General features: G+C 40.7%; 1 protein-coding gene across 3 annotated transcripts in view; it reads left to right on the top strand.

Moving 5' to 3' along the window:
- Positions 1–5,391: 5,391 nt before the first annotated feature.
- Positions 5,392–21,644, top strand: part of SIDT1 (SID1 transmembrane family member 1) — a 112,877-nt gene continuing 96,624 nt past the window's right edge. For 2 of the 3 annotated variants that reach the window (XR_006965584.1, XM_047098550.1), the window contains exon 1: positions 5,393–5,987. Coding sequence is in view for 2 of the 3 variants with exons in the window: in XM_047098550.1 (XP_046954506.1) it covers positions 5,778–5,987 (210 nt within the window). In the remaining variant the exon portion in view is untranslated. Of the gene's footprint in view, positions 5,988–21,644 lie in introns of all 3 variants that reach the window. The other variant, XM_047098553.1, reaches the window with a different exon arrangement.

Below are 21,644 nucleotides of genomic sequence, written 5' to 3'. Positions count from 1 at the left end.
ATGAAATTGAATTAAAACTCCAAGGCTTTAAGCCCCAGAACACTCATGCACAAATAGGCAAAAGGGTTTCTTTTGTTACGGATGTCAAGAGAAGCAGACTGTCGAAGAGCCTTCTTCAGGTTAAAGAAAGCTTGTGTAAAACCTGGGACCCCAGAAGACAGTGGATCTTACTGAAGACTTAGCCATTTCATAAAGAGGTGCCACAGTCTCAGAAAAAAATTGCACCCGTTGTCTGAAATATCCAGTGAGACCCAGATGTCATCTCATTTGTAGTTTTGTGAGAGGTCCACGATAGTCGTGGATTGTCTTTACCCTGTCATGAGAGAATGTTTTTCCCTCCCTACCCTAAATATACTACTATGTTTTCACAAAATTGTGATTTATCTTTTTTGAGACATTATGCCTTTTTTCTGCTAAGACTGAGAGCTATAGACTTCTCTAACAAAGTAGGAAATCATCTATAGATTATATCAGAAATAAACCACAAGGGAAACTCGTATCTTTGCGTTCTTGATTAAGGACCTAAGAAAATAGGAGGGGGCTTTCAAAAAACCCTTAGGGCCTAGCTATCCATGTATATCCATGTCCTCTCAGATGAAGGCAAAAAAAAAAATACTGACTGTTCAGTGTAGGGATACACCCCGAAAAGGCACAGCAATGATCCACTACATTGAGGGAGGTGGCTTGGGGATGAACTGATGACAGGATGATATTTGGGTTAGGTACCAATGGGGAAGGAAAGATAACAATTGTATTGATATCCTGAGATCTTGAATAAATCAATATATTCTGTCCATTTCTGGCAGGACAGAAATGTTACGAGGATTAGTGCACGTTATGAAAAGACTCTCAATATAAGGCCCTCAACTAAAAACGTAAAGACTTTTTGGCTTAGGTTTCTACCCTTGGTGATATGTGGGTAACAGTTTGGTAATATCTATCTGAACTTTAATAGATTCTGTTCCAATTATTTTTCCTATGTCCATGGGAACATTAGCCCATAGAGTGTCAAGTATAATCTCAAGATCTGTATCTGGAGTATACATTAAGTATAGTGGAGAAGGAAAGGATTATATAGAACAGACACAAGTTGATCAGGAATTGACAAGTCCTCTGAAACCTCAAGAAATAGTCCCTCTGGTGTCCGTTTTTAATATTACAGTTCTATTTGTGAAGTATATCTCTCGCTAATAAATTTGTAGATGTGGTATCACAGAGCAGGAAACGATGTTTTTTGATCAAGGACCCAAGAGTTATAGTTAAGGGCTGGGAGATAGGGACAAATCTGTGAGTTATCTGAAATACCTACACTCGTGTTCTATATTTTCTCCAAAGAAGAGGTTAAGCAAAGGTGACAGGACTTAATACAGCAAGATTAGTGCCGGCGAAAGGCATTTTTATTTATCCTGAAATCTCCTGTAGTTTCATCTTTTGTTTGCACGATTGAATTATGATGTAATCAACTTTTATTAAAAATGTTTCAGGTATGGCTTTAAGAAGACTTTGACTTATTTTTCAAGCCCATTTCCTGACCCTAAGGCTTTTTGTGGAGAGAGGAATCCTGTAGGTCCCTCTCCAGATCGGTCCAATCAGCTTGTGTTATCCAGGATTTAGCACTGGAGGTTCTGATCAACATGCATACAAATTGATACAGGTCAGGCAGTCTGGGTTATGTGCACCCAAAGAATTACAGATTCTTCTATGAATCTTTGCTAGTCTTGTTTGGGATTAGGAAAATCTTTCTTAATTCATCTTGGGTCTGAGGTTTAAATTCTATAGTCATCTGCATACCTGGTTTATGGGAGGGATAGACCATTGGAGGCAATTAGCATTTGGAGGTTTTAGAGAGTTGTTGGGAAAAGATAGGAGGTCTGGACAAGGGAAAGAGGAAGGAGGAGGTGCAGAAGAAGGAATATTAGGGGGAAGGGGACCACAGGAAGGCAACTGGAGGACCAGGAGGGGGAAGGCTTACTATGGAAATGAATCTAGATTATTAAGTTTGCCAAGTTTTTCACTAGCTTTGACCAAAGAATATTTTAGTGAAACAATTTTTGAACACAAAATTTCATTTGAAGGCCTCTGCAAACCAGTCAAAAAGTAGGCCCCATTGGATCTGAGAAAACTTCGTTCCTTTTCTTTTTTAAGACACCTGTCAAATGATTTTGTTCAAGTCTAGTGTCCCACAGAGTGGCCATTGAAGGCCCAGGTCATCCTTGGTGAAGTTATGTCACTTGAAACATAGGTGTAAGAATTAGAACTGTAGGGGTGCCTGGGTGATTCAGTCTGGTAAGCGTCCGACTCTTGTTTCAGCTCAGGTCATGATCTCATGGCTTCATGGGTTCGAGCCTTGCATTGGGCTCTGTGCTGGCAGCATGGAGTCTGCTTGGGATTTTCTCTCTCTCTCTCTTTGGCCCTCCCCCACTTGTACTATCTCTGTCTCTCTCAAAATAAGTTAATGAATTAAAAAATAATAATTAGAACTGTAGTGAGCAGACACTTATCAGGAACTTCTCCAAAAGGAAGAGAGAAATTAGACTTAGCTGAGCCTGTAAGAGCTGGCAACTGAAAACGATGCTTGTGCACTTCGAGTCTTGAGATCCCAACTTGAAGGTAGCTGCCTCCAAATGTAGACCCAATGACCTACACCTGAAGGCAGGTGGAAAAACAGAATGCTCTCTGTGGGTCAAAACCAAACTCTAAGGACAAAACAAATGAAACAAAGAATAGGCGATCCAAAGCAAAGTTTGTCCAAAAGAATGCTGGCCCAGTGTTCTACGTTGTGACAAACAATACTTTTAGACAGCATAGCACAAAACAGAAGCAGAAGAGAGAGTAAAAAGGGATGAAAAAGAACAGCCTGACTCCACCAAAGATGCCAAACAAATGGGAACCAATAACAAAACGCACGTATCCAACTGAGACTGGGTAGCCACAGAACTCAAAAGCGAGGAAAGGGGAGCTCAGACACAAAGCTCACTTACCATGTCAACACACACTCAACACTGCGAGGGGTAAGGCGCAGGAGCCTTGGTGTGTATCACATCTGGTTAAAGGATAGAGTCCACGGTGACAGGCAGTGCAGACAACATCTCATCGGAAACTTCAAGGAAAACTAGGGACATAAACAAAAACCACTCAAATGAAAACAGAGGTTATTTATTCAGAGCTTGCTGTAGCAAGCCACCATCACTTGTGTTTAACCAAGACTCAAAGGCAGGCAGGGGACTGGGAAAGCTTTATAATGAAAAAAAGGGAAGGTTTCAGAAAATCTCTGATTGGACCTCGGTAGCACAGAGAAGCTGCGAGCAGGCTAACTAGAAGTGGGCCATTTTATGGTTTGTAGAGCATATTTAGCTTCCTCCAGTTGATCCTGAGCTGGAAGCAGAGGCAAAAATTGGGGAAGCTGGCAGTCACTGACCAAGTCCTGATTGTTCTGGGCCATTTGCTACAGAGATTGTGTTTTGTCTTCCAGGACCAGTTGCTGTAGAGGTTGGGGTCAGAGGTCTATTTTCATATATGGTCTGGTCATGATCTGTTTGTGTATTTAGCCTCTCACAGTGCAAGCTTGGGATTGTTAGATATTTTACAAGCCTGGCTGGTGGACCATATTTAACTTTTTAGCTGTTGAACTAGGAGTCATACAATAACAATATTTGGCCATATGACATTTTAAACTTTCTAATACAATGTCAAATACGTTCTTCTTCCCACTCCCCTTATCCTTACAGCACCCTTGTGATCCTGGGAGGTTAATTACCTGAGGTCATTCTGTGGAATGACGATTAGATCACAGTATAGAGTGATTTGTAATATATAATTCAAATTAGTATATATATCATCGATAATGGCTTTAAAGTAAATATTTTGGGTTCTTTGCTAAGATAAAGGATCTGTTCTCATCGCTTCTAATTTCATTACTTACAGTTAGGGTCATAGCTCCTTCAAATACCTACAAGGCTGTCATGTGGAAGAAGGATTAGGTTTATTCCTATGGCTCCAGAGGGCAGAATTCATGCCAGTGAGTGGAAGAGAGGCAGATTCCAATTTGGAATGTGAAATATCATTCTAATAAGTAGCCACTTGCCCCCAAAAGAAGGATAAGGAGTTCCTTATCTCTTGTGGTATTGAGCAGAACTCCATGACCCTATCCCTTAGAGGGTACCTCAACTGGCCAGTCCAGTTAAACTGGAAGAACTTTAGAAACTTCGTTTATGAAATTTTGTTAAATCCTAAAAAGAGGCATAGACATTTGAAATACAGCAGTTTAATATCATTCAAATTCTGGATGAAATTATTATATTTCTCAAAACAATGAGCTGCACTTTAAACTTTATTTTTTTAAGTGAAAATTATCCTAATAAGGAGTCTCTAACTCAATCTTCCATCAGCATTGGTTTCTGATTGCACAGTTATAAAACATTATACCAAATGTTTGGAACTCATTTTTGATATTTTAGTAAGTTATAGGAATTCAATGAAGTTTTAAATTAAAAAAAAAAAACCTTCCTTTGAACAGTAAATGCTAGGATTTCAATCTGTAACTTAACTCTTTGAACATCATCTCTTCTTCGTGGCTTCTCTTTAAATGTTCCTTCAGGTTCAATGCAATTATCTTATTTTCTAGTTTACAAATAACTTGAAGCTAAAATAAAACAGTAAGTCCTCTTCTACACCTGAAGTGTGATTGTTCGACATTCCACAAAGACTTCCCTGGGACCCTCTGCCCACCTCACCCTTCACCTGCCTTTTCAAGTGTTTAAATTGAATCCCCTAAATTTTGCCAGAAGGGTATTTCCTTTTAATGATGGACTGTGGTTTCTCTCTTTTGAAAAACAATCCCGAATCCCAAGGATTCTCCCAGAATTTAAGAAATCATTGCAGAGGTAAAGTAGGCAAGAACTTGGGGCAGAAAGAAATGCCCACTGCATAAACCTTGCTGCTCTGAGTCGTCCTTGACAACTTCCGGGAACAGACTTCAGGTGGTGTTTGAAATCGTCTCCTTTACCCTGTCTATTCATTGCTTTTATGACTGTACATATTTAATACATACAGCGAGGGAGAGAGAAAGCGATGATGTGAGGCACTGCTGGAGAAGAGAAGATGATAAGGAAATAAAACAGGTGGCTGGGAAGGGTTGCTGTTAGAGAAGGAAGAACTGAGCATTAATAGCCATCATTCAGATGGGCAGGAGTTCTCTGCAGGTAGCAGACAGGAAAAGCGAACTCGTGCACCCTCTTTGGGGACAGGCTCTGTTGCTTTCTATTTCTTCTCTTGCAGCCAGGGTACACATTTACTTGAAACAGACTGTTATTTCCTGTTCGCTGGCTGGTCAGGTTGACTCTTTAAGACTAGTGAACATTTCTAATGTATCTTATGCCTTTTTTTTTTTTTTTTTTTTTTTTTTTTTTTTTGAGGTTGAGTAGGGAAGAGATCTGTTGAAATTCTAGCTGGGTAAGTGGGGGATTCTCAGAAATGAGAAAGGGGGAAGGAAAACGATGTAGAAGCCGGAGAGCACAGCAGCAGCCCGAGACCCCCCGACCCCCCGCCTCCACTACTCTCGGCCCGCGACCTCGCGCGGAGACCCCAGGCGGCTGCATCAATATTTGATCGACCCTTCGCCCGCGCGCGCGTTGCCAGCACTCGCCGGTGGGGCTTGCCTGGCATCGCCCGCGCTGCGCTGTAGCGCCGGGGCCCGCAGGGGGCTTTGGAAGGACCAGCTCTGCGCTCGCCCCCTCGCCAGGGCGGCTCTGCTTCGCGGCAGGGGCGCGGCGCCCACCATGCGGGGCTGCCCGCGGCTGGCGCTGCTCTGTGCGCTGCTGCCCTGGCTCCTGCGGGCGGCGGCACCCCCGAGCCCCGCGCAACCCCTGGAGCGCGGAGACCCCCGCGAACCCGCCAGGGGCGCCGATTTCGATCGCGTCTACAGCGGGGTGGTGAGCCTCAGCACCGAGAACATCTACTCCTTCAACTACACCAGCCAGCCTGGCCAGGTAAGACACTCGCTCTCCTCGCTCGACTCCCAGGAACTTGCCAGATCTCAGAGCCCCGTCGCTGCTTTGGGTCCCCCGGGAATTGACCTCGGGAGCCCTTGGGGACCACAGGACCCTCGCTCCCTTTTCTCTTCAAAGCAATCACTGCCCTGCCAGAGCTGCCGCATCCCCCGCAACCGGCCTCCGGGACAACTCCGGTTCATCTCGCACCTTCCCTGGCCTGGTCCCCTGGCATTTCGGGGCTTTGTAGAAGCGCAGGTTCCCTGCACCTTCCGTGGCTCCTGCCCCCTGGTGGGCCTTTCTCTAGGAAACTCAAGGTTTCTAGGGTTGCGGAGGGAAAGGTCCGCACCGCTGTTTCTAATCCCCTGCGGAGAAGGAACCTCATTTCATTTGGATGATTCGGCCAGACCCTTCTATTTCATAGCGCATGGGGAGGGAGAGCTGCTCAGAATCTAAAATAGGAATGTGTGAGAATGGACGCAAGCTGCCTGCCGAGCCTCTGTGTGTTCAATAGTCATTTCCTGTGTTTTTGTACTACTGTCACACGTATGTGCTCCAGGGAAAGCCACAAGACCCGGCCAGAGATGTCTGAACTGCAGCCAGCAGCTGATCTATGAAGGTTTTGATGTGAAATAAGGGTGGGTAATTGTCTGAAAGTTCTAGACCTATTTCTGTCAAGAACGGAGGTGACACAAGGGGAGGAAATGACTGTCACAGCAACTATCCCTTTGACACATATATTCTGATTATATAATGTAAAAACAAAATGCACAATTAGGTCTTTCCTTCTAATATGGTACCCTCTAGGGCATAGAAAAAAAAAACAAAACAAAACTCCCCAATGTACCTGCCCCAGGCTGGCACCAAATCCTAAGGTGCTGTCACCGTGGCAGCAGAGCCCTGACCCTGGCTTGTCCTCTGCTGACCTTCAGGTTGTATGTCCTGAAGTGAGCAGGGTGACTCTGCAGAGCCATTCTATTGTGAACAAGTAGGAGGGGCAGCTTTTATCGCCCCAGTTCCATACAACTCATCTCTTCCTGTCCAGTGTGCAGTATGGGCCAGCTGACATGCGCATGAGTTGTGTTACTAGCCCTATAATTTGATCAGAAAAAAATTCCGTGATCTCTGGGGTATCCTGTCAGTTTCCCCCTAAATCATCAGTAAGGAAACTCAAATGGTATGTGCAAAGTTCTGATATCAGGCTTTAGTAGTTCTTTGCACTTCTGCTTAGAAATGGATTGACCGTGTTGGGGGGTCGCCTGGGTGGCTCAGCTCAGTTGGTAAGCGTCCGACTCTTGATTTCAGCTCAGGTCATGATCTCACTGTTCGTGGGACCAAGCCCCATGTCATGCTCTGCACTGACAACAAGGAGCCTGCTTAGGATTCTCTCTCTCTCTCCCTCTCTCCGCCCCTCCCTCAATCAATTCTCCCTCCCTCTCTCTCTCAATAAATAAATAAATAAACATTAAAATAAAAGAAACAGATTGACTTTTTTAACTGTTGCTTGGCCTTTCGCCCTTAATATCTCGTGAGTTTCTCTACCACAGCACAGGTGCACTGCTTGCTTGACTTTCCCTAGAACAGTGTGAGAGATTGAGGACAGGGCAGAGTCATGTTCATCTCCATATTCCAGTACCTAGCACAGTGCTTGGCACATGAGAGGTTTACTAATGTCTTTGAAAAGTGAATAAATAAGTAAAGAAAGATTTGAGGAACCTGGAATAAAACTAAATAAAATAGAATATGTACTTTTTAATTGGTTCAGAGTATGAGACCATTCCAGATAAAAACATTTTTAACAGTTGTTATGAAATTAGGCCCTTTCCATGGTGCCTGTCTACATGTTTAAATACCTTTTATTGGGGCACCTGGGTGGCTCAGTTGGTTAAGTATCTGACTTCAGCTCAGGTCATGATCTCATGGTTTGTGGGTTCAAGCCCCATGTCAGGCTCTGTGCTGACAGCTAGAGCCTGGAGCCTGCTCTGGATTCTATCTCTCTCTCTCTCTGCTCCTCTCTTGTTCACTCTCTCTCTCTCTCTCTCTCAAAAATAAACATTAAAAAAAATTTTTTAATACCTTTTATTTTATGAAACAATGGTACCTTTGTTAAATAAATACCTTTTGTTTTATGAAAAATTAGTTTGTAAAATATCTTTGCGTAATACAATAAAAAGTTGACAACCCCAGCAGTCCCTTAAAGTCCACTAGTCTGAGAAATACATTTGGGAACCATGGGACTGGTAGATAACTCAAGTGTTTATACTAGCAATCCCACCTTACGATAACATGAACACAATGCTTTTGGAGATAGCAGGATTTCATTGAAGGTTTGGAATAGCATAATGGAATTACAGAACAGCACAGGGTAAGTGATAGATGAAAGCAGAAATCTAGGCAATACTGTCATAACGTTTACCGACTGTTCCCCACCAAGGGAAATTTCAAGATGGTGGCACTACTATTTAGGTCCTGCCTTATCACCCTCTTATTGGCTACTTCCCTACCCCAAATGCTAGCCTCCCACTCTAAATTCTTGTTATTCATGAGAAGCAGTTTTGCTGTCATTACTGAAGGGGTCTGCTAAGTGAAGATCTATGAACCCAAGAGCAAAAGCTTGGCCAGGACCTTTTTCCTTTAATCTGACAAAGTGTTGGTCAGGGATTCCTTCCCTGTAGGGGTCATTTCTCACCTATTGCTCTTCAGTGCCACAAAGAATTTGGTTTAGAAAAAGACATAATAAAGTATAACTTTGTGAGTTTTAATCTTTTTTCCTTTTCTCATCAAGCCGTTGTTCTGTTTGCCTTTATTTTTTCTTCAGTTTGGAGGAGAAAAGCTATTCTCAGTTTAGGCTTTGGGGAGGAGAGGAAGCTGCTTTGGGAGCCTTTGGCCCTAATCTTTCCTGTCAGCCACTGCATCTCCCTTACCAAACACTGTCCCAAGGAACTAGTTAGCCAAGCATTTGTCATGCTAATTAGCTGAGGTCAGCATCAGGAAAGGTCTCACAGGCCTTCTAGGCAGAGTAATGTAAATATGAAGCTGCCATTAAAAAAAAAAAAAAACTGAAAGAATGGAGTGACTGCTTTAAAGAAGAAAAATGAAAATAAAGATCAAGTTACAGGTTAGGCAAGGTCATGAGTCATTTCATTTCCCTGGAGGGGAAGTATCTGGAGACTCCTTTCCAGGGGAGTAGGGTTTTACTTTGGCAAACAGAGTGTTCTAGAACTACAGGGCTGGAACTAAACTAGAAGGAAATCACCTTGTTGAGAAAGTCACCAGGCATATGTTTGACTGGGACAGAGGGCACAAAAGCAGGTTTATTGAGAAATGAGAATACTCTTGTAGAGACAGGTGGTGGCAATAATCAAATGTTTAAACTTGGGCTAGATGCTGATAAGGAGCTTTTAAATAAAAATCAAACTACCATGCAACAAGATGTCTTCTTGGAGGCTTTCAGTAACAGAATACATTGGTCACCATAGATTTTTAAAATTGAAATATTTCCCTGGAAATACTTCTTGTGTTTATTCAATGGAGACATGGAGACATGTATCTTTTAATGACATATGCTTTTCTATGCCCAAGGAACAATCCTTGGCTTTATTCATACCAACCAGTAGTTGCAGATCTAGAACCAGTTATACTGCCTCTTGGATCCAGATTCCAAAAGCCTATTCAATTCTCATGAACGATGAAATACATATCAGGATGTTCCAGTAGTAACTTCTAACCACACGTTACTGGTTACATAAAAGAATTAAAACCTTGGATGTGATAGCCTCAGCTCCCCCAGTCTGAGATGTACTCTTCCTGTGTTCCTTACATACTGAGGCAGAGAAGCCCCCTCTGCTGGCTTCATACTTCATACTTCCTCTTACTGACCTGCTTGTTTGTGAGGAGGAAATCATCTCATTAGCACATTATCTGGCTGAACAGAATACCATAGACTGGGTGGCTTAAAAAACAGACCTCATTTCTCACAATTCTGGAGGCTAGATAGTCCCAGATCACAGTGTCAGCAGATTTGGTGCCTGGTGACAGCCGGCGTCCTAGCTTGTAGACAGTGCCTCACAGCTGTGTCTTCTCATGGCCCAGAGATCAGGGAGAGAAACAAGCTCTCTCCCGTCATTTTTAAGGGCACTAATCTCATCATGAGGGCTCCAACTTCATGATCTAATTCCCCTCCAAATACTGTCACGTGGGGGATTAGGCTTCAACATGAATTTGGTGGCAGAGGGGGACACATTCAGTCCATAGCAGTCACCTCCCGCATTTTCCTCTGTGTCTCTGAAAAAGCAGCATCAACATATTATAAGGATGTTTAGGGGCTGACATTACTTCAGTTACAGGTCTGATTTTATAAAGAACCCATCTTCTTCCTGCCTAGACCTGACAGTCATGTGCTAAATTATATAATGGATTCTGTAAGTGTGTGATGTCCAATATGGTAGCCATTATCTACACGTGGCTACTGAGCACTTGAAATGTGGCCAGTCACAAAATGAGATGTACTGTAAGTATAGATTGCACACCAGATTTCAGACAGTATAAAAAGACATGAAATGTGTAATTAATATTTTTATTGATATGTTTAAATGATAATATTTTAGATATATTAAGTTAAATCAATATAGTAATAAAACTAACTGTGTTTCTTTGTACTATTTTATTTTTTTTAAGTATTTTGAGAGAGAGAGCGAGCACATGCGAGCAAGTGGGGGATGGGCAGAGAGAGAGAGAGGGAGAGAGAGAATCCCAAGCAAGCTCTGCACTAGTCAGGGCAGAACCCGACAATAGGGTTCAATCCCACAAACCATGAGATGATGACCTGAGCCAAAATCAAGAGTCAGATGTTTAACCAGCTGTGCCACTCAGGCACCCCTCTTTGTACTTTCTAAAGTAGCCACTAGAAAATTTAAAAACACATATGTGGGTCATGTTATGTTTTCTTTGGACGGCACTGTTCCGAGTACTACAAGAACCTTAGAGAAGTCATTCATCCCACAGATAGCTTTGTTGGAGGAAATGAAGCTTGGAAAGGTCATAATGGATAAGCAGAACTTGGATAGGCAGAAAGAAAGGGGAAAGTCCTTTCAGGTATGGAAACATAGATCAGATTTCTGTTTTGACAATACTACATTGAAAGTGGTGGTATATTTTACCAGGAGGCACATAGTGTCTGGTTGTCTCTTTTTGTGATGATAGCCACCTTTGGTCATTATTGCCTAGTTTCATGAATTCATTAGGAACCAGGTGATAATATATATATTTTTTAAATACTTTATTTTTAAGAGGGAGAGAGACAGAGCACCAGTGGGGGAGGGGCAGAGAGAGAGGGAGACACAGAATCTGAAGCAGGCTCCAGGCTCTGAGCTGTCAGCACAGAACCTGACGCAGGGCTTGAACCCACGAACCGTGAGATCATGACCTGAGCAGCAGTCAGATGCTTAACTGACTGAACCACCCAGGTGCCCCAACAAGGTGATAATATTTTAATTATCACATACTTCTTCTTTTTTTTAATGGGTGAGGTTTTTTAAAAATTATTTTAGAGAGAGAGTGTGAGCAGGGGTGAGGGGAAGAGGGAGGGAGAGAGAATCTTAAGCAGGCTCCACCCCCAATTCAGAGCCCAATGTGGGACCGGATCCCACTAGCTGAGCTGAAATCAAGAGTATCAAAAGTGGGATGATGCTCAACCAACTGAGCCACCCAGGCACCCCTGTTTATGAGCTGGAATACTTCTTCATTTTTTATTCTTTTCTTTCTTTCTTTCTTTCTTTCTTTCTTTCTCTCTCTGTCTCTCTCTCTCTCAAGAGCATGTGCACGTGAGCGGGAGAGAGGCAAAGCGAGAGGGGGAGAGAGAGAGAGAGAGAGAGAGAGAGAGAGAGAGAGAGAGAATCCCAAGGAGACTCTACGTTGTCAGGGCAGAGCCCAACACAGGGTTGATCTCACAAACCATGAGATCATGACCTGAGCAGAAATCAAGAGTCAGATGCTTAACTGGCTGAGCTACCCAGGCGCCCCAAAGAGCTGGAATAGTTCTATAATAAGAAACCTCTCCTCATCAGCTATTTGGGCACCTTAGGCTACTGTATGTAAACAAACATGAGATAAAGTCTTCATTTTTTTACCTTTATTTAGCAATTTTCAATATAATGAGTTGGTCTCCTAGCATTCTATAATAATGATCAATGAGATTTCATTTAGCATAATCATGAGCTCATGAATTTAAACCTATTTGATTTGCCTCAACCTATTGTCATTACTAACTTTATGTTCAAATTGTTCATTGGCCAGTGAAAGCCAATTTGAGTTGGAGCCTGAATTCTCTTGATAAAATCCAAGTGCTCTCTGACATCTTCCTTGCTTTCTGGTATGAAAAGTTATTCCAGATTCATCAGGTTCCGTTCTCTTTTTTTTTTATGTTTATTTTATTTATTTTGAGAGAGAGAAATAGAGTGTGAACAGGGGAGGGGCAGAGAGAGAGAGAGAGAGAGAAAGAGAGAGAGAATCCCAAGCAGCCTCCCCACTGTCAGCATACAGCCTGATTCAGGGCTCAAACTCACCAACTGTGAGATCGTGATCTGAGCTGAAATCAAGAGTCAGATGCTTAACCAACTCAGCCTCCCAGGCACCCCATCGTCACATTCAGTTCTTGTCTCCAACATGGAATCAGCCATTTTTCCAGAAGGTCAGGTTCCTTTGAGTAGCAAATAGAGACCACAGTATGCTAGTAGTCAGTCTGCTAGTGCCATTAGTATTGCTAATGGCTTGGTAAGTTTTTTTCTAAATCTTTTCAATAGATGGAGCTAAAGGAGAGACCATATCATGAGTTCATACTAGTTCTTCTGATTCAAATTCAGAAACACAGGGTTTTTACTTAACCTCATCCATCTTACACATGTATGTATTTCCTTTCTCCTGTGCCAAAAACCCTGTTTCTCAATGATAACAACTTACTCATTTGCTTTAATATACACACAACAGTTTTAGATAACAGTACTAATATTGCCACAAACAATAAGATTGCTGGCAACAGTTAAAGATTTATTTTTACAGTTCCTTTTACCTTAGGGCATATTTCATGATTGATGTCGAGACAAATTCCTACGTTTTAAAGTAAGGTAGCAGGACAGTCATGTTACCCTTTCAGGGCAGTTATGTTATCAACTTGTTAGGTTCATTTGTGTCCTTTTATGTTTGAATTTCAGGGATGCTTCTTAATTTTGTTTGAAAACTAACAAATAAAAATCTAAAAAACATGATATATTTGCAGAAGTCCAGCTTCTACCTCTGTTCCCTGCATCTCATTCCCTCTGTTCTTCTATAGGTAGCCATTTAAAATTTTATAGCCTATAAACTAAAGCAGTTTTGGGGTGCCTGGGAGGTTCAGTTGATTGAGCATCTGACTCTTGATTTCAGCTCAGGTCATGATCCCAGAGTCTGCTGACAGTGCAGAGCCTGATTGGGATTCTCTCTCTCCCTCTCTCTCTCTACCCCTTCCCCACTTGAGCTCTCTCATGAGCACGTTCACTCCCTCTCTCCCTTAAAATAAATAAACTTAAAAACAAATAAAGCAGGTTTTTGTTGCTCTAATAGTTTCCTCTTTACTAATATATTTATATAATGCCATTAGCCTCTTCTAATTTCATCTCTTAGTTCTCTGTGATGAGCAATATTGAAATTAGCCGGTATCTTCTTCTCCGTCTCTTTTTCCAACTCCAAAATCTAAACTCTAGTTAATACCTATAAAAAAATTAATTATCTTATCTACTTTTCATTTAACTTCATTATTTCATTATTCTTCCCATTCTCATCCCATTTTTGGTTCGTGGTACTTATCTATATTGTGAAAGCATATCGTCATTATGAGCTAGACTACCTTCCTTACAAACAACATTTAGTTTTAGCTCTACAGGTACTTATATATTAAAAATACACAACTCGTCTTTATATTAATGTCCTCCAGCCATTTTTCTCTAAAGCTTATTCTCTAGGATCTTCTAGGATCCTTTCAGGTTTATAATGCTTTGTCCACCGACTTTATACTTATAGGACTGTTTAGCTGAATATAAAACCCTTGGCTTACAGTTTTTTTTCCTTCAGTTTTAACCATATTATTCCTTTGGCTTCTGGCAAAACTGATGATAAAAGGGATTCTTCCCTTTGCAGCAATTTCATTTTTCTGCCTGGATTCCTGACACTTTTTCCTTTTTCTTTGAAATCCAATAGTTTTAACAGATGGGTCTGGTAGGTCAGTCTTTCCCAGGTATGTGATGTAATCTTTCAATATGTAACTTCAATAATCTTTTTTTAATTCCAGAAATTTTCCTTATAGTTTTTATTGTATGTATGTATGTATGTATTTAATTTTTAGAGAAAGAGCACACGCACAAGTGAGCAAGGGGCAGAGGGAGAGGGAGAGAGAGAATCTCATGAGATGCAGCAAGAGGGAGATAGAGTGAAGAGCCTACAGTGGGGCTCGAGCTCATGCAAAGCAGGGCTGGAATTAATGACTGTGAGATCATGACCTGAGCCGAAGTTGGATGCTTAACTGGCTGAGCCACCCAGGCACCCTTCTTTACAGTTTTTAACATTCGTTTATTCCAATGCTTGGTTATCTTCTTTAGGAATTCCCTTTATACTTATGTTGGCCCTTCTTTATTGTTTCCTATAGCTATCCATTTTTCTAGAATTGTTTTTTTATATCCTGCCCAGATTAAATTTTTTCTCCTTTCCATCTTCTATTTTTCTTTTTTCCTTCATACTATTCATTTATAACATAATTTTAAAATTTATTTGTAATCTTTTCCTGAGTTCTGCCATTTCTTTTTTAAAACTTCATTTTCTCCAATAGCCTCATTTCTTAATTTTTAAAATTCTGATTTATGGCCTTTTTCATAGATTTTAAAATGTTCATAATTTGAAATTTGGAAATATTAGGCTATGCTTTCCACCTGTTTTATAGGTACAGCTTTCTGGCATACCTTCACCATCTGAAATGGTGTTTTCTCTTCCTTATTCTCTTTGACTTGCAATGACTTTGTGTGGGATTCAACGGCAGTCCTTGTCTATTGCTCATCTTTACTTTAGATGAGTTTTCCTTATTTTATTTTTTTAACATATATATATTTTATTTGAGAGAGAGAGAGAGAGAGAGAGAGAGAACATGAGTGGGAGAGAGGGGCAGAGGGAGACAGAGAGCAGGCTCCACTCTCAGTGCAGAGCCTGACTCAGGACTCCAACTCACGACCCTGGGATCATGACCTGAGCTGAAATCAAGAGTGGGACACTCAATACACTGAGCCACCAGGCACCCTGAGTTTTTCTTACTTTAGAAGGGAAAGACAGACCTGGATAGCTTTCCTAGCTTTCTTCTCTTATCATGGTGAGGTGATCAAAACATGATTTTCTTTCTGAGAAATTTCATAGGTCCTCTCCCCCATTTTATGGAGACTTCCTCTTTCCTTTGTTCTTGCTTCATCCTGTTCAGTTTGGGTTCCACTCCCACAGCTTTTCGTCAGGCAGAATTTTTTCTAGGAAGGGAGTTTTGATTAGTTTTGAGGATCCATGAGGCCCAGACTACTCCAGAAGGGTCTGGATTTCCTCAAGTGTTCTTACACCTACTCACAACTTGAAGCCTATAAAGCTGCCTCCAGGTTCAACTACTATTCTCAGGTTGGCCCTCCCATCTTTTTAGGGAGCACTTTTAGATGGATTTTGGGTTCTCTGATTCTCAGAGCCAGCAGAGCTCCATGCTTCCTTCTGATTCTACCCACACAATTGCTGATACCACACAGGTGTTGAAGCTGTTGGTAATTTTTCCCACCCAGTCACGTTTTGGAGTTTGTGCAGGATACCTTATCTTGGTAAATGTTCTCCATGAAATTTTGGTTCTGTCTTCCCAGTTGCCCTATTTTCACAAGGCACACTTGAGATTTAAATTCTCTGCTGCTACTGACACCATCTTCTCAGAATCCTCTCTCCATTCTTTTCTGTAAGTTATAATTTTGAAATAACTTCAAATATACAGAAAAGTTAGAACCATATAAAGAACTCCAATATGCCCTTCACTCAAATTTCCCAATTGTTTTTGCCAAATTTGTTTTATCAGTCTCCCTCCCCATAAGCAAATTTTCCCCCAAAACATTTGAAACTAAGCTACAGATATGATGCTCCTTTGTCTCTAAATACTTCAATGTATATTTTCTATGAACAAGAATATTTTCTTATATAGCCATGGAATAATGATGAAAATCAGAAAATTAACATTAAATTAAATTAAATTAAATTAATCCCCTTCACCTATTTCACCCATCCCCCCACCTACCTCCCCTCTGGCAACCACCAATTTGTTTTCTATAGTTAAGAATCTGGGTTTTTTTTTTTTTTTTTTTTTTTTTACCTGTGGACCTCAATGTTTTTGAAGAGTATAGCCAGTTATTTTATTTTATTTTATTTTATTTTATTTTATTTTATTTTATGTATGTATGTATTTATTAAATGTTGCTCAATTTTTTTTTTTTTTTAAAGAGAGAGAGCACATGAGTTGGGGGTAGGTTGGGGATGAGTGGAGGGGCACAGCCAAGTGGGGAAGAGAGAGAAAGAATCTTAAGCAGGCATCATACTAAGCACAGAGCCTGAAGCAGGGCTCCATACCATGACCCTGGGATCATGACCTGACCTGAAATCAAGAGGCAGACACTTAACCAACTGAGCCACCCTGGTGCCCCAGCCAGTTATTTTATAGATTGTCCCTCAATTTGGATTTGTGTGATGTTTCCTCATGATTAGATTCAGGGTATACATTTTCAGCATATCATCACACAAGTGATATTGTATCCTTAGTGCATCATATCAGAGGCACATGATATTAAGTTTTCCTATTGTTATTGTGGGTAATGTGGGTTACGTGGTTAGGATGGTCTCTCCCAGGTTTCTCCACTGTAAAGTTACTATTTTCCTTTTGTAATCAAAAAAGTAATTCGTGGAGCAATACCTTGAGACTATAAATATTCTATCCCTCATCAAACTTTCAACCACCAGTTTTAACATCCATTGATTATTCTTGTCTAAATCAGATATTACCATAGTGGTTTCCAACTAGTCATTTCCTAATTCATCATTCCACATTTATCAGTTGATATTCTACTATAAGAAAGAGCTTTTCTTTCTCTCCCATTTATTTATTTATTCCTCTTAAAAAAATTTTTATGGATAACAGGTGATTTTTTTTCCTCTTCAAGTCAGTCGCACTCCTTGTCTATCGTGGGCATATTAAGGAATCTCTCTTTTAACTCCAACCCAGAAAGTAGGTTTCTTCTCTTTGCTCCTGTAATATCATGATTATAACAAGACATATATATATATATATATATATATATGTGTGTATATATATATATTTGGTTTTCAGTTTCTGGCACAGAGCTCCTAAAACCCTTGGAATTTTCTAAGTGATAAGAGTGATAAAGATGTCTTATCATTGAACCGCACCTGAGTTTATGTTAATGAAGTGATTTTTGGAAAGACCCTAAAGATGGGACTGGTTGCCAGAGGGAACCAACCATATAATCGGAGGGTTGGAACTTTCAGTCCAACCCCGTTTGACCTCCTGGGTGGGGAGGGGGCTGGAGTTTGAATTGCCAATGGCCAATGATTTAATCAATCTTTACTATGTAATGAAGCCTCCATAGAAACCCTAAAGGATGGAGCTCAGAGAGTTTCTCAGTGAGCACGTGGAGATTCAGGGAGAGATGTGCGCTCCAAAAGCATGGAAGCTCCACACCCCTTCCCACATGCCTTGCTCTGTGCATCTCTTTCATCTGGCTATTCCTGAGTTACGTCCTTTGTAATAATAAACAGGTTATCTTGGAAGTAAAATGTTTCACTGAGTTCTGTGAGCCACTCCAGTAAATTAATTGAACCCAAGAAGGGGGTTATTGGAATCTTTGATCTATAGCTAGTTAGTCAGGTGACAACCTGGACTTTTTTTTTTAAGTTTCTTTTTCATTTGTTTGTTTAAGTCATCTCTACACCAAACCTGGGGCTCCAACTCACCACTCTGAGATCAGGAGTTGCATGTTCTGACTAAGCTGGCCAGGCACCCCCAACCTGGACTTTGTGATTGGCATCTGAAGGTGGGAAGAAGTGGAGAGGTAGTCTTCTAGAACTGAACTCTTAACCTGGGGATCTGACGCTATCTCCAAGTAGATAGTAGATAGTGTCAGAATTGAGTTGAGTTGCAGATCACCCAGCTAATGTCTGAGAATCTTTTGGTGGTGTGGGAAAAACACATACTGTAACTGGGGGTGCATATTTGTACTTCTCCATCACTAGCAAAATAATAATATTTCAGTGGCTTTTAGGGAATCACAAAGGAAGATGACATCATCAGTTATCATCTAGGGCATCTATTGCAACCCATTATCCAGATTATCTGTTGGGTTCCAAGCAAATCTGTCTCTAGACCATTTAATAAGTATAGTGATCCTCAGTTTTGAATTTGCAGTTAAAAGGATAAGCATATAATTATTTTTTTACTCATGAGAAACTGAAAGCCAGAATAGTCAAACAAATTATATAAGTAATCACTGTGGCTAGAATATCTGAGTGTCTGAATTCAGTTTCATAATTTTATCCATTTCAAGTCCTTGACTATGGAGTTCTCAGTATGTTTTTTTAAATGTAGGTTTTCATTAGGGATCTTTGAAATATGATAAACTTTACATTGTCTCTGTGTGGTGAGATTATGGTGAATTTTAATGGTCTTTTCTGTATTTTCTAAATATTTCACACAAAAAAACATGTTTTACATTCCCAAGGCAAGGACAACAAAACACTGACAGGCTGAGCAGTATTGGGGAAGAACACTGTGTGGGGCACCAGAAAATGTGTGTTTTTATCTCCTTAACAACCTGTGTGCCTCCAGCAAATCCTGTTTCCTCTCTGAGCTTTATTTCCTCCCACTGAGAAGAGAAAACTACATCTTTTATCTTTATTCAAGCACTAAAGTTCAGTGCTCTCTTTTTTTTAACCATGTGTGAGACTGTAATTTTTTTCTTTTTTTTTTAATGTTTATTTATTTATTTTGAGAGAGAGAGAGAATGAGAGAGTGTGTGCTTATGGGAGGGACAGAGAGAGAGAGAGAGGAAGAATCCCAAGCAGGCTCCCTGCTGTCAGCACAGAGTCCAAATCAGGGCTTGAACTCACAAACCATGAGATCATGCCCTGAGCTGAAATCAAGAGTCAGACACTTAACTGACTGAACCACCCAGGTGCCCCCTGCCCCTTTTTTTAATTCTTGGCTTTATATTTTTTTATTATTTTATTCAAATCCAAGTTAGTTAACATATACTGTAAGAATGGTTTCAGGAATAGAATTTAGTGATTCATCACTTACATACAACACCCAGTGCTCATCCCAGCAAGGGTCCTCCTCAAAGCCCATCATCCATTTAGCGCCCCCCCCCCACCTCCTCCAGCAATCCTTAGTTTGTTCTCTGTATTTAACAGCCTCTTATGGTTTTCCTCCCTCTCTGTTTTTATCTTATTTTTCTTTCCTTTCCCCTATGTTCATCTGTTGTGTTTCTTAAATTCCACATATGAGTGTAAAGAATGTAAAGAATGTATACAACTTTTTTTTTTTTTTTTTTTTTTTTTTTTAAGTAAGCTCTCTGCCAAATGCGGGGCTTAATCTTGCGACCCTGAGGTCAAGAGTCGTATGCTCTACCAACTGAGCCAGGCAGGCATCCCTAATTTTTTTCTTAACTATTGACAAGTAGGAGAAATTTCTTGCCAAAAAGATCATTTCTAACTCCTTGTCTTATAAAAGCCAGTAAATGAAATCTTTAAATTATTGTTTCTTTTTTTTTTTCAACGTTTATTTATTTTTGGGACAGAGAGACACAGAGCATGAACGGGGGAGGGGCAGAGAGAGAGGGAGACACAGAATCGGAAACAGGCTCCAGGCTCCGAGCCATCAGCCCAGAGCCTGACGCGGGGCTCGAACTCACAGACTGCGAGATCGTGACCTGGCTGAAGTCGGACGCTTAACCGACTGCGCCACCCAGGCGCCCCTAAATTATTGTTTCTAAAACACTACTCTTTTCTCCTTTGGTTGGTTTTCTTTTCTTTTGAGAGGCTTCCCGTAGGGCTCCACCACCTGGAAGTGTTTTATTTTGTCTCCCTCTTTTACCTCCACCTTTGCCACCAGTGCTGAGCTTGTATTCAAGTTCCATTTTGTTTCTCTCTCACATTCCGTTTGTTTCTTCCTGAGTGCCATGTCAGTAGGCTTGCTATAGTGTTGGGTTTCGTTTTTTGGTTGTTATTTTGTTTTGATGATATTGTTGTGTTGCCCCTTCTGAAGGGGTATTTTAAGGTATCTGATACAATATGTAGGGATTTTCAGTGTTCGTTCCTTTCCCGCTTTGGTTGCAACATGTTACCTGAAGGGTCTCCTGTGTCATTTCTCCCCGTTGGCTTGAATGTAAAAGACCAAGGGACTTAATGCTTGTGAAACCGTGAAACTTCTTTGCTTCAAGAAGATGCCAGTATCTCTTTTTTCCTTTCAGACTGATTGATAATTATCACACGTTGCCATGCAGCAGCCAGAGTTTGACAGCCAGCTCTTCCTACATTGTTTAACTCTGGAGCTAACAGAAGTTCCACGTCAACACACCAAGATGGTGCATTAATGATTTAAAGGCACATCTAATGAGCTGTTCGAATTGGGGCCTCACCATCCTTTCTGCTCATTTGCGAAGGAAAATATCAAACATATCATGATGCTTCAGGCAATGGAATCACAGTCTTTTCTGTTTTGCCAAAAAAAAAAAATACATTTTAAACATTATTTTCTTTTCTTGGATATTGTGAAAATGGAAAATTTGAAGGTCTTTTTTTGAGGTATTTTAGTGGCTATGCAAACCAAAACCAAAACAAAACCTAAGGACCTGTATTTTGCTTAAAATAAACTCTGGTCAGCAGGGACACCTGGGTGGCTCAGTCGGTTAAGCATCTGACTTTGGCTCAAGTCATGATCTCATGATTTGTGGGTTTGAGCCCCACATCAGGCTCTTTCCTGACAGCTCAGAGCCTGGAGCCTGCTTCAGATCCTGTGTCTTCCTCTCTCTCTGCCCCTCCCCCACTTGTGCTCTGTCTCTCTATCAAAAATATAAACATTAAAAAAATAATAATAAATAAAGCTAAGGTCAGCAATAAGAACCAACTGTCCGACTTAACCCTTAAGTCCTCAGTCTGAGATCCTTCTGCTTTCATATGTAATGAGTTTCTAAGAACATGTGTAAAAATTATTGATACATGAGAAACAATTGATTTACCTATCAAAAGATAGTGCTCCATTCCTGGAGAGAGAGAAAGCAAAGCTGAGTGTCATATAGCAAATGTACATTACATATTAAATGTTATTAATAATAAAATTAATTGAAATGTTTTGCTGTAGTAATTAATTACTTCAAATTCTCATTTGCCTTATCCCCTCAGTTTATTTGAAGTGACAATAATAGACAAATAAATTGATTTTGCTCTTAGAAAGGATATGCAAATGTTGATTTTATACAAGATGGAACAGGGGATTTTTCAATGGGTTGGATAAGAAGAGTGAAACTGGTTTGAAGGTATCTTATATTGAAAAATGTGTCC

This window comes from Lynx rufus, unplaced genomic scaffold (genome assembly GCF_022079265.1).
Source record: "Lynx rufus isolate CCGP_SWC_20201006 ecotype Redwood Valley unplaced genomic scaffold, mLynRuf1.p SCAF_5, whole genome shotgun sequence".
Lineage (NCBI taxonomy): Eukaryota > Metazoa > Chordata > Mammalia > Carnivora > Felidae > Lynx > Lynx rufus.
Note: the sequence above shows the minus strand (reverse complement) of the source record. Positions and strands in the feature narration are given on the sequence as shown.